This window comes from Pristis pectinata, chromosome 3 (genome assembly GCF_009764475.1).
Source record: "Pristis pectinata isolate sPriPec2 chromosome 3, sPriPec2.1.pri, whole genome shotgun sequence".
NCBI lineage: Eukaryota > Metazoa > Chordata > Chondrichthyes > Rhinopristiformes > Pristidae > Pristis > Pristis pectinata.
Genome location: NC_067407.1, coordinates 141,487,587 through 141,501,677, shown reverse-complemented (window position 1 = coordinate 141,501,677; position 14,091 = coordinate 141,487,587). Strand labels below are relative to the sequence as shown.

Here is a 14,091-nt window from a genome sequence, read left to right as displayed (position 1 = left end):
CTCACTTATTCTTAAGAAAAATAAGAACCTAACAGAATGCTTTTCATATAGACCAATTTCTTTACTTAACGCTAATATTAAAATTTTATCTAAAGTTTTGGCTCGTAGACTGGAAAATATTTTACCATCAATTATATCCGATGATCAGACTGGTTTTATTAAAAATCGCTATTCCCATTTTAATATTCGTTGTTTACTGAACATTATTTATTCTCCCTCTAAGGAAATATTGGAATGTGTGATATCTCTAGATGCTGAGAAGGCCTTTGATCGGGTTGAAAGGGGTTACTTATTTAAACTTTAGAGAAATTTAACTTTGGGCCTGATTTCATTCAATGGATTAAATTACTTTATTTATCCCCCTCTGCTCGTGTTCTTACTAACTTTCAAAATTCTAAACTCTTTAAACTTCAAAGTGGAACCAGACAGGGATGTGCTCTGAGCCCTTTGCTCTTTGATCTGGCTTTAGAACCCTTTGCTTTTCGAGAATCTGGAGATATCGCTGATATCTTTATAAGAGGTATTAGCCACAAAGTTTCGCTCTATGCTGATGATTTATTGCTTTTTTATCTCTAATGATGAGACCTCGTTACCTCCTTTGCTTTCTCTACTCTCCTGTTTCAGTCAGTTTTCAGGATATAAACTGAATTTACATAAGAGTGAACTTTTTCCTTTGAATAATCTGATGTCATTCAATCCTTCTAAAATTGTAAGAAATCATTTTACCTATTTGGGTGTAACAATTACTAAAAATCATAATACCTATTTGAAGAAAATTTTCTTACTTTACTGAACTATGTGAAAAGGGTTTTATCAAACTGGTCACCCCTCTCTACATTGTTGATTGGCCGAATTAATTCTATTAAGATGAATATTCTACCTAAATCTATAAACCTATTTTCAGGCCCTACCCGTTTTTATTCCTCAGTCCTTTTCCGATTCTCTTGATTCAATTATATCTTCTTATATATGGAAAAATAAACATCCTAGATTAAATAAAGTTCACTTTCAAAAAGTTAAAAAGAACGGAGGTTTAGCCTTAACCAATTTTAGGTTTTATTACTGGGCAGTCAATTTTCGAAATCTTATGTTCTGGTTCTATTACATTAATCATGAGGCTTGTCCAGTATGGGTTTCTTTAGAAGCTAACTCTGTTAAAAAAATTTCTATTATTTCTCTGCTCGCTTCCTTACTTCCTTTATCATTAAATAAACTAACTGATAATCTGGTAGTTAAACATACTTTGAGGATTTGGCTACAATTTAGAAAATATTTTGGCTTATCGCGATTTCCTCTGTCTAGTCCCATTTTTTCTAATGGTTTTTTTAAACCTTCTATGACTGATGTAGTTTTTAAAAAATGGGATAGATTGGGTTACTTGCTTTCATGATCGGTTTGTTGGAAGAAATCTCTCTTCGTTTGAACAACTGTCAACTAAATATAGCTTACCAAAAACCCATTTTTTTTCAATATTTACAAATTCGAGACTTTCTCCGATCTCAATAACATGCATTACTTCGTAGATGTAATTTTTAATTTGAAACCTTTTCATAATGGCTCAATATCTAATATTTATGGCAGGTTATTAGGAATGAGTGAGGTTCCTTGAGACAAAATTAAAAATGCTTGGGAACAAAATTTGCAGATTTCAATCTCTGAGGAAACTTGGAATGAAATTTTTAAATTTGTCAACGCTTCATCATTATGCAATTGTTACTCCTTCTTTCAATTTAAAGTGGTCCATAGAGCTCACCTGTCCAAAGACAAGTTATTTTGTTTTTATCCAGATATATCTCCCTATTGTGATAAGTGCAACAATGGAGAGGCTTCTCTAATCCATATGTTTAGGACATGCCCGAGTCTTAAAAAATACTGGATAGAAGTATTTCAAACTTTTTCTGTGCTTTTTAAAATAAATTTTAAGCCTAATCCTTTGACTGCATTATTTGGGATTGTTAGAGAAAAAGGCATAACTTTGGAGACTTCTGATCTACATATATTGGCCTTTATTTCTCTTATAACCAGGAGGGCTGTGTTGCTTAAATGAAAGGAAGTTACTCTGCCTACTCATGTTCAATGGCTACGGGATGTTATGTCATACCTAAATGTAGAGAAGATCCGTTGTTCAATTTCTGATTCTAACCTAGATTTTGAAACATTGTGTGGAACTTTTTTGAACTATTTTCAAAACCTTTGATTTGGTGGTGAAGGTACAGATATTGGCTAGTATCATGATGTGATAAGGGTTTCTCTTTGTCTTTCTTTCTTTACCAAACAGTTTCGGTCTTGGTAGTGGGATTAGATTCTTTTTTCCTTAAAAAATTATTGTAATTTAATCATTATTAATTAATTATCATTTTTGATTACCATGATGGGGTATTGTGATTTTAAGTGTGATTCAAGACAATGTATTTAGTACAATTCTATCTTTTTTCTGATTCATGTACTCTGTATTCTCTACGTGAAATTAATAAAAATATTGTAAAGGAAAAATATTATTAAGTATCCGCTCCAACAGCTTCCGTAGCACCGTTGTGAGGCTCACTGGGTTATCCCTGCTTCCCGTCTTGAACAAAGGCACAACATTTGCTACTCTCCAGTTCTCTGGGACCTTGCCTGTTGTTAGTCAGGGCACAAAGATCTCAGTCAAAGCCCCAGCAATCGCCTCACTTGTTTTTTCTGTATTCTGGGATATCTGCCATTAGGCCCTGGGGACTTATCAACCTTCATGCTTTTCAGAAGACCCAGCACTATTCTCCTCCTTATCTCAAAATGTCCCAGCACGTTAGATGCCCCACTCTGCCTTCACTATCTTCCAAATCCTTCTCCTCAGTAAATACCGGCGGAAAGTACTCGTTTAGTACCTCAGCCACGTGCTCTGACTCCAAGCACAAATTCCCTCCTTTATCCTTGAGTGGATCTACCCTCTCCTTAGTTATCCTCTTTTTCTTAAAGTTAGTATAAAATGCCTTGGGATTCTCCTTGATCCTGCCCGCCAAGGACATTTCCTGGCTCCTTTTGACTTTCCCAACCAGCTGCTTGAACACTTCCCTGCAATCTTTATATTCCACAAGGGCCCAGTCTGAATTTAGCTTCCTAAACCATAAGTATCCTTCCTGACTAAATTTAGGACCTCTCGGGTCATCCAACGTTCCCTTCCCTTCCCACCCTTGTCCTTACTCCTGACCGGAACATGCCGATCCTGAACTCTGATCAGCTGGTCCTTAAACAACTCCCACAGGTCAGACGTGGACTTGTCCGACAGCAGCTGCTTCGTCAACGCCCCCGAGCTCCTGTCTTGTCCTGTTGTAATTTGTCCTCCCCCAATGTTGTACCTTCCCTCAAGATTCAATTTTATCCTTGCTCATAACTACCTTAAAACACAATGAGTTGTGGTCACTATTCCCAAAATGTTCACCCAGTATCAGGTCTGTCACCTGGCCTGGCTCATTTCCCAAAACCAGGAACAGTATGTTCTCTCCTCCAGTTGGACTCTCCACATCCTGTTTCAAGAACCCCTCTTGGATGCACTGAAGAAATCGCGGCCCATCGAACCATCTCGTATCAAGGAAGTTCCAGTCACTACTGGGGAAGTTAAAGTCCCCACTGTGACAACCCTGTTGTTTCTGCACCTTTCCATAATCTGGTGACAGATCTGTTCCTCCACCTCTCAGTGGCTATTGTGGGGGGGGGGGGAACATACAGTATAATCCCACCAGTGTAATTGCACTTTTCCTATTTCTGAGCTCCACCCAAATTGCCTCTGTGGATGAGCCCTCCAGTGTGTCCTCTCTGTGTACTGCTGTGACACTCTCCCTTATCAGTAGTGCAACCCCTCCACCTCTTTTACCACCCTCCCCATCACGTCTAACACAACAAAACCCAGGAACGTTGAGCTGCCAGTCCTGTCCCTCACACATCCAGGTCTCTGGAATGGCAACAACATTGTAATTCCATGTACTGATCCAGACTCTAAGTTCATCCTCCTCACCCATAACACTCCTGGCGTTGAAATAAACACATGTCAGCTCACTAGTCCCCCCCGTGTTTAGTCCAACCACGGTGCCAACCCAGTTAGTCCCAATTCCTGCGTTCAGCCCATGTCCCACCAAGCCCCACCCCTCCGTGTACCTATCCAAATGCTTCTTAAATGACACTGTTGTACCTGCCTCACCCACTCCCTCTGGCAGCTCGTTCCATATACTCACCACCCTCTGTGTGAAAAGGGGCTGTATGAATTTAATAGAATTTGCTCTATGAATTTAACACAAACAGCTGGAATTACCTTCAATGTACACATGATCAAATCTTCATCTAAACCAGGGCCACCCAAGCTGCAATCTCCTTGGGATTCACAGCTCCAGCTCTTTGAGACTCAGAGACTACATGGAGAATGAACATGAATGTCTCCATTAACTTGTGTACATCAGCACTTACTGTTACAGGACTGGGATGAATGTCCCTCCTGGGGAGGGTCACCAGTGTGATTGGGAAATGTTTTACTGGATCTGATCCAGGACAAGGAATAGAGGCAAATAGTTGTTTACCTGGCTGGAAGATGGGGGATTGGTATCCCTGGGTCAGAGGCAGGACCACTATTAATAATAAATGTTGCTAAATATCAAGCATTTGGATGTGGGAATCCAGGGTCAAATATCCATCTCTGCACATGACACAGAACTGGTCGGTGTGATAAGCAGTGAGGAAGGCAGGAATGGACTGTAGGGGCAGAGAGAGACCGGCAAATGGGCAAACTAATGACATTTCATCTGGAACAGTGTAAAGTGAAACACTTTGGCAGAAAGACTGAGGAGATAATGTGAACTGAAAGGCACAGTTCTAAAGGATGTGCAGGGATGGGGATATATTTGCATTCAAATCTATTGAAGTGTCAGGACGTGGGTGAGGGAAACGGGATCTGGGGCTTCAGAAGCAGAGGCGCTGAGTCCAGAAGGTGAGATTGAAATATTGAGCCTTTCCAAGGCTGGACAACAACTGCAATATTGCTCCAATTTTGAGAGGGATGTGAAGATACGACAGAGGGTTAAGAAAAGATTTACTGGGATGGTTGCAGTGAGGAAGAATTTCGCTTGTAACAATAGATGAGAGAGGCTGGGGTTGTTTTCCTTGGAGCAAAGAAGGTTGGGTGGAGATTTGAAACCACAAGATCATGGCGGGATTTATTAAACAGAGGGTCCCTGTTCCCATTAGCAGATGGTTCAAGGGCCAGGAGACACTGATGTAAAGTGATGGACAAATGGTACAGGCACTGTGAGGAAAAGAACTTTAACCAGAGGGGGGTCATAGTCAAGAAGTCACTCCCTCTAAAGGCATAGAGTCCGACAAGACAGAAACTGGCCCTTTGGCCCACTCTGTGCATGTCAACCAACGTACTTCTCCATGATGATCCCACTTACCTCCGTTGATCCATAGTCCTCAATGGCTCAGTGATTCAAGGCTTAGCTGGATGCATCTTAAATGTTGCGAGTAGCTGCCTCCACCAACTCCTCAGGCAGAATGTTCCAGATGCCAAACACTGTTTGAAAACATTCTCCCTCAGAATCCCTCTTAACCTCCTACCTCTCATTTTATACCTGTGTCCTCTCATTTTGGACAACCCATGACGGGGAAAAGATTCCTCCCATATATCCCTGTCATTATTTTGTCTACCTCTATCAGGTCACCCCTCAGCATCTCTACTCCAGGAAAAACAAACCCAGCCGATCCAGCATCTCCTTGTAACTAAAATGCTCCAGACCAGATGAATCTCCTCTACAGCCTCTCTACCACAATCACACCCTTCCTGCAGTGTGGAGATCAGAACTCCACACAACACTCCAGCTGTGGCCAAACCAATGTCTTATAAAGTTGTAAACATGATGTCCCTGCTCTCATGATCCATGCCATGGCTAATGAAAGCAAGCATCTAATATGCCTTCTTCACCACCCTGTCTACCTGTGCTGCCATTTTCAAAGATCTATGGACTTGTACCCCAGGAACCCTCTGTTCATCAACACTCCTTAGAGCCCTACCATTTACTGTCCACACTCTGCACTTATTTTACCTTCCAAAATGCATCGCTTCACACTCGTCAAGTTTAACTTCCACCTCCCATTTCTCTGCCAAACTTTACAGCTGATCAGTATCGTGCTGGAGACACAGACAATGCTCCTCACCATCCACAACACCACAAGTTTCAAAATCAATTGTGGCTTTCAAAGGGGAATAGGGCGGGCCCATGAGAGAAAATAAGTTGCAGGGCTCTGTGTGAAGTGTGGGAGAATGGGACGGAAAAGATTTTCTTGACAGACACCCGACATAAACTCAGTGGACCCCTCCTGTGCCATTACCAATTGGATGATTCAGTGAAAGACCTTGTGCTTCTGATTTAGGAGTAGTTTACAACAATGGGACAGGTCTTGAAGGATTGCTTCAATCAAGGCCATGTGACCCAGGGCCACCCTTGTCTTAGGTGAAGCTTGATTGTATTTTACTTAAAATAATCCAGCATATATTAAATAAACTGCATCGGCTTTTCAATAAACTGGCTTTGTTTGGAACTTGATAAAGTGTTTGACCTAATCCTTGAATTTTCTCAGACCATGCTCATGGATGATTCTTATAAAATCAGTAACGTGCCTTAAAGACACTTTTTCATGTGTATCAAGTCAACTTAAGCTGACTGAAGCTGCCTTCAACACTCCATCGCCCCCAGTCCAGTTAGTCCACCAATCCCATGCACTTTTAACTTGTGCACCGGCCTCCTGCGGAACCTTGTCAAATGTCTTCAGGAAATCCTAATACGCAACATCTACAGGTTTCTCTCCATCATCTCTCCCCCTCACATCCTCAAAGAACATAGAACAGGACAGCACAGGAACAGGCCCTTCAGCCCAGCATGTTGTGCCAAACTAACTAAGCTAATGACACCTAATTAAACTAATCCCTCCCACCTACACCATGTCCACATCCCTCCGATCTCTGCACATCTGTGTACCTACCTCAGAGCCTCTTAAACTATCGTATCTGCCTCCACCACCGCCCCTGGCAGCACATTCCGGGCACCCTCCACTCTGTGTAAAAAATCTTGCCCTGTAAATTTGTATAAATTTATCAAAGATGATTTGCCGTTCATAAAACCACATTTAAGAGGTTAAATAATGTTCAGTTTTCCTGAATTAATTATATTTCCTCTTTGATTATTGACTCCAGCATCCTGCCAGTACTAGCTGTTAAACTAACTGGTCTGGAGATCCCAGCCTTCTGCCTGTCTCTGTTTTCAATCCTCAGAGTCACACAGTATAGACACAGGACCTTCAGAACTGCTGACCATCAAGTACCTATCTACTTTATTCCCATTTACCAGCACTTGGTTCATAGCCTTCTATGCCTTTGCAATTCAGATGCTTCTTAAATGCTGTGAGAGCACTTGCCTCCACCATCTCCTCAGGCAATGATTTGCAGATTGCAACCATCTTTTTAGGTGAAAAAATTCACTCCCAGATCCCCTCCAAACCTCTTGCTCCTCACAAACCTATGCTTCTGTTCTTCAACACCTCTGCCATGGGGACATGTTCCATACTATTTACCCTCTCTATGCCCTTCATTTGTACACCTCGAACAGGTCCCCTTCAGCCTCCTCTGCTCCAAGGAAAACAAACCCAGCAGATCCAATCGCTCCTCATATCTGAAACGTTCCATCCCAGGCAACACCCTGGTGATTCTCTGCTCCGTCTCCAGTGCAGCCACGTTCTTATTTGTGTGATGCACGTAACTGTTCTGTGCAGTCATGTGATCAGACTCAATCACAGACCTGAACCTACTACCTTCTGACAGGGGAGAGAGTGTGACTCATGGAGCCTCTGACAGTGGCAGTGAGTAATATCTGATCTCTATTTCTAAAGGGACCATGGCAGTTGCACACCTTTTCATGAATGAAGAAGCTGCCAGCAAGATCGGAGAGTGCCTTTCAAGAGAGATCAAAGCTGTGGAGTCGCTGGCCAGCAACCTGAGCAGAATTGGGAACAGAGCCTTGAGTGAGGCGGACATTGACATGATCCAGATGCTGGTTCAGGAAGCACACTGGGGAGCACAGGGGGCTTATGACCTGGCTTCTGGCTACCTGAAAAAGGTTCAGTCAGAATGTGAGAAGTTAACGGAAGAGAAAGGCAGGTTGCAAGAAGAGGTGAAAGAGAAGAAACAGCAACTGAGCAATTTACAAGCCCAGTTACCTCACATCAGAAAGGAGAAGGAAGGGCACGAAAATTACTTGCGTGATGCAAGAGAATCACTGAGAGTGGCAGAGGAAGCATTGGAGAGACAAAGGGAACATGAGAGGTCGATGGCAGTAGGACGGGACGTTGGCATTGGGCTTATGTTTATTCCCATCATTGGCACAATCGCAGGTGAGTCACTGCAAACTGCTGCTCCACATATCGATAGGAAACATCTGTTCATCCAGGAGAGAGTGTCTGGATCTGATTTACCAGTACTCTGAGTGAGCAGGAATGGTGAGAGCATCGAGAACTAGTTCTCAGTCTTTGGAGATTAAAAAGCATTTTGACAGTGAATGGAAAAGTGATGTTAAAGCCTGATTCTTTCTGTTGTAATAACAGTGCTGGAACCATTCAGTGGGTCAGGCAGGGTCTGTGGACAGAGAAACAAGAGTTAACGTTTCAGGTTGTGCTCTGATGAAGGGTCTATGGCCTGAAACACGAACTCTGACTCTCATTCCACAGTTGTGCCTGACCTGCTGGGCGTTTTCAGCATCTTCAGTTTCCATAACATTTCAAGCCAATGACTTTTCACCAGAACTCGGTAAAAATGGAAATAAAACTGTTCTAAGATGCAGAGAGCACAAGGGATTTTGGAGACCAGGCAAGGTCTGAGAGAGGTGGAGGACAGGGGAGATTAATTGACAAGAGAACTTATGCAGAGTGAAAGGGGTGGGAAAGGTATTAGATTAATGTAGTAGTGGACAGTGAAGAAGGTTGTCAGAGGGCAGGCACGGTAGTGTAGTGGTTAGCGTAACGCTTTACAGCGCCAGCCACCCGGGTTCTATTCCCGCCGCTGTCTGTAAGGAGTTTGTACGTTCTCCCGTGTCTGCGTGGGTTTCCTCTGGGTGCTCCGGTTTCCTCCCACATTCCAAAGACCTATGGGTTAGGAAGTTGTGGGCATGCTATGTTGGCGCCGGAAGCGTGGCGACACTTGCGGGCTGCCCCCAGAACACTCTATGCAAAAGATGCATTTCACTGTGTGTTTCGATGTACATGTGACTAATAAAGAGATCTTATCCTATCTTAAAGGATGTAGCAGAACATAGATCAGTTACAGATATGGGTTCAGTAAAGGCAGATGAAGTTTAATCTGGGCAGATGTGACGTGTTGGACTTTGGGAGGTCAAATGTACGGGGAACGAATACAGTTAATGGCAGGAGCCTTAACAGCATTGATGTACAGGGGGATCTTTGGGCTCAAGTTCACAGCTCCCTGAAAGTGGCCACACAAGTAGATAGCATGGTCATGAAGGCGCATGGCTTGCCTTCATTGTTGGGGCATTGAGTATACGTGTCAGGAAGTCATGTTGCAGCTATATAAACCTTTGGTTATGTCATTGTTACATTTTAGCTCCATGAAAAAAGGTTCTAAATCTACATCACATTCTGCTGATCCAATCCAATTACCATCACAGGAACGTGGGCGCTCAGCAACCATGTTTCTGTAATAGCAACTGGATATACAACTGACATTTACAATAGATTGTGCTGTTCATTCATCCACCTTGTGGATGTAGTGCGCATTTAGATATTGTGACTTTTCGTGGTGTTCTGTGGTGCCTTTCGCTCAGGATCATTAGGAGACAACCATGGTCCAATGGGACTCCTCACAAAAAGGCCTAAACCAGGAAGTAACATCAAATGTTCTTCCTTAATGTGGCGCTGGGTAACAGCTTGGCATTTTATCACAATCAGGCTGATTCACAACTTTACAGAAGCAGTTTTCCCAACAGTAGTTGCTCACCTCACTGACCTACCTTCTTGTCAAGCACAAGAGCTTTTGTCTGGCTGTGTGTCTGTTTCACTTCTTCAGTTTAACCTGGTGAAAAAGATAAGTTTTACTGTTCAATAAAAACTAACTGTGGCTCCAAACATTTGGCACTACTCAAATATTGAAGACACATCTAACATTCATGTTGAGACAGCCATTACTTGCACACACTCTTCTGTGATGGACACTACACTCCTGGCATTTGCCCATTTCACAGCCCATAAAGTGCACAGGGAACAGCTCACATCACAGGCCCTCAGTCCAACAGGTTTGTGCTGGGTTTGCTGACCTGTCAAGTCTCCCCTATCCTACATCTCACCTTCCCTTTGAATTTAACCTTAGATTCAAACAGTTTTACACACACACACACACACACACACACACACACACACACACACACACACACACACACACACACACACACACACAGAGTGCAGTGATCATCAATTTAACCGTCATTTCCAGAAGTTCATCATATTTCCCTTCTGATTAATGTACACATTATGCTATTTAGCTCCGAATCTCAATTAGCCACACTTAGAAAAGCCACATACAATTCTGATCATAGATTTGTATCAAGGACATGTTGGCAGAATGTGCAAAAAGTGTGTGTAAGGAAGATTCACAAGGATAGTCCTACAAGGTTGCATTTTCCCTGAAAGTGTGATTGGGGTTTTGAAGAAAGACAGCCAGTGTGTGACCAGGTAGATATCTTTAAAACTGTGAAAGGTTTTGAGTGAAGACAGAGAGCACACGTGTGGGCAGGAGCGATCACCAATCCAACTGGGAGTTCAGCAGAACCACCTTCCCCAGACAGAGAGATGTGGACCCAGGTCCCACAGCAGTGACTGAGGTGAACAGTATCATGGCCTTCACGGAAAATCAGGATAAACATGCAAAGAAGAATGGAACCAAACGTTCTGCTGGTGCCAGTTTGATGAGGAAGTTGATGGGTTGGTTCCAATGCAGCCCGTTCACCAGTGTGGACTGGTTGAGAGGAGATAAGATATCTTTATTAGTCACATGTACATTGAGACACACAGTGAAATGCATCTTTTCCGTAGAGTGTTCTGGGGGCAGCCCTCAAGTGTTGCCACGCTTCTGGTGCCAAAATAACATGCCCGCAACTTCCTAATCAGTACATCTTTGGAATGTGGGAGGAAACCGGAGCACCCGGAGGAAACCCACGCAGACACAGGGAGAACATACAAACTCCTGACAGACAGTGGCCGGAATTGAACCAGGGTCGCTTGCGCTGTAAAGGCGTTACGCTAACCATTACACTACCGTGCCTGCAGACTGTTGGGCTGACTGACCTGATTCTATGCTGCAGAAATGAGGTAACTCGATGAACTTTAACCAGGATTAGTTTTCACGAATGGTCTTGTCCACTGGCCATATATCAGTATTAAAATCCAAAACACTGCAAGCTTGTGATTGAGCATTGTAACAGTTAATACTGGAGTATTTAATTCACTGAAAACATTTCTGCCTCCAGGAGCTATAACTGTCGGTGTTTGTGAAACCAGTCGACAGCAGGCAGAGGAGAGCTGTCGACAGGCCAACGAACAAGTGGAGAGACAGCAGGAGCAAGTTTCAAAATGTTCAAGGGATCTGGAATCCTGTATCTCACGCATAGAGGAGAAAAGGAAAGAGATCAACCAGACTGAACAAAGTATACAAGACGTTGAGAATGAACTGGAAAGCCTGCACGAGCTGCTGAAAAATCTCTTTGACATAGATTGCCAGCTGAAACATGGGACAGTCGCTGTGAGTGAACTGCTTGGTAAATCGAAAGTGCTGAAGCTTCGCAGTGAGAAATTTTTGAACTTGGATGCACTGATCATTGTTGTCAATGACATAATTGCCCACATATTAAACCTGCCTCACCTGCAAGGTGGGAAGCTGCTGCGTCTGGAGGCAGCCACTGTTGAAATGCTGACAACTCTCAGTGATCAACTGAAAGCAATTGAATGGTCAGGTTCAGATCTCAGTGAGTGGTGCTAATGACGATGAGCGGAGTAACTGTGTGCACTGGGCTGTGCCACGGGGCACTGTGCTGCTACAGGCTACTGATGTGTTCCCGGCTTTTTAACTCCTGCTCCAGTTCCTGCTCCAGTTATTCCTGCAACTCAGCTGGAGTCACCCAGCACAGGAACAGCCCACTGAGTCCAGGCCAACCATCAACCACCCAGTTACACTAATCCTGCAGAAATCTCAGTTTTGAATCTCCCCACATTCTCACCAATTCCCCCCAGATTCTGCCCCTCACCTACACATTTGGAGCAATTTACAACACCCAGTTATCTGACCAACCCTCATGGCTTTCAGATATGAGAGGAAACCTGAGGACCCAGGGGAAACCCACAGGGTCACAGGGAGAACATGCAAACTGCACTCAGACAGCATCCGAGGTCAGGATTGAACCCAGATCCCTGGCACATATAAAGAATATATTTCAAACCACATGGAGATGTTTAGGTTTTTGCAGACATAAAAATAGTTTCCAAATGTATTTAACAGGGTAGGTGAACACGGACATTGGGGAATTTGGCCCAGAGTTATTTGTAAATGAATCCCACAATGTACAATGATTTCAGACCCTGATCTCCACCAGTCACTGCCAGTGAATTGAGTAGGATGCACAGCACTGGGGACTATAGCATGTTCAAACTTAGAAAAAATTAGGAGTGTTACTGTTGATCCTTTGCTTAAATTAGAGGAAGTTTGGAGTCCATTCATTCAATATTTCCGTATGATATAAACGGACCTTTCTCGAATCCCATTGAATATAGAGCGGAGCTGACGACATAAGAATGATTTTTTTAATAGAAGAAATACCAGTCCAGTTTTTTTTTGTTTGAAGTTTTTGGTTTGCTTTTGTCTGTTATTATATATTTTATTTGATTTGGGGGGGTTTTTCTTTTCATATAATTAAATTTCTTTTCAATTTCTCTTTTTTTTGCATTATGTACACTTGGCAAGAGAGCAGGAGGTCCAGATGACATACTTTACTCCTTGTGAGTATAAATATTAACAGTCATTACTGTTACCCCGATCTCTTCGCATCATGTGTATTAATGTTACGTATATTAATTTGAATTAATTTGAAATTCAATAAAAAGAATGAAAAGAGAGGATGCTCAGCACTCTCTGTGCAGCGTCGTTAAGTTGCTGGCCGGCCGTGACTACCTTATTAACCAATTTCCTCCATTCACAATACTGAAGTGTTTGTACGCTGATCTGAATGTCAATGTATCACTACGCTTGTTATTAAATATAAATAAGTGGACGATTTGCTATTGGATTCATCACTGATTGAGAGAGAAAGGTTTACTTCCTTCACTCAGCCTGTGGCTGTGCAGTGGAGGCAAGTCGGGTGATGCCAGATGGTTCACTCACTCATCAATTCCTCCGATAACCACCACATGCAGCACCTCTAACGCAGTGAAACTTCCCACGGCAGTTCACAGAACTTATTGAACAGAAGTCGAGACCCAGACACAAAAGGAGGCATTGGAACAGACTATAGGCTATGTCAAAGCAGTAGGTTCCAGGGAGCATCTTAACTTCACAACAGAGGAAGGAGATCCTAATCTCCTTTAGGAGGAGGTAGGAGGGAATAGCTGTGTCGGCACAACATTGTGGGCTGGAGAGCCTGTTCTGTGCTGTACTGTTCCATGTTCTATGTTCTAATCAAACCTTTGTACCTGCTGACTTGCACCAGTTCCCAGTTAAACAGTGGTGAGACTTAGAGCACAGTATCAGAGTTTTGATGTACATCCAGTTTACAGATTCTTTTACAGAAACAAGGCAGGTCGATGACAGTAACATGCAGGATGTAATTCTGCAACAGATCGCATCCAAGGACCTGAATTGCCCCTCCCCAAGATTCAGTAATTTCAGGTAATCCAGTCAGAAACCTTCTCAAATAAAAACAGAAAATGCTGGAAATGCTCAGCAGGTCAGGCAGTGTCTGTGGAGAGAGAAGCAGAGCCAACATTGAAGGTCAATAACCCTTTCAGACCTCCTTCATCTGCAGT

The 14,091-nt window shown here is 43.0% G+C and overlaps 1 protein-coding gene across 2 annotated transcripts in view; it reads left to right on the top strand.

The window, feature by feature from the left end:
• Positions 1–13,333, top strand: part of LOC127568691 (uncharacterized) — a 38,030-nt gene extending 24,697 nt beyond the window's left edge. For both annotated transcript variants that reach the window (XM_052012731.1, XM_052012732.1), the window contains 2 exons: positions 7,906–8,406; positions 11,547–13,333. In XM_052012731.1, the coding sequence (XP_051868691.1) occupies positions 7,911–8,406; positions 11,547–12,055 (1,005 nt within the window). In that variant the 5' untranslated portion in view covers positions 7,906–7,910 and the 3' untranslated portion in view covers positions 12,056–13,333. The remainder of the gene's footprint in view (positions 1–7,905; positions 8,407–11,546) is intronic.
• Positions 13,334–14,091: the final 758 nt, after the last annotated feature.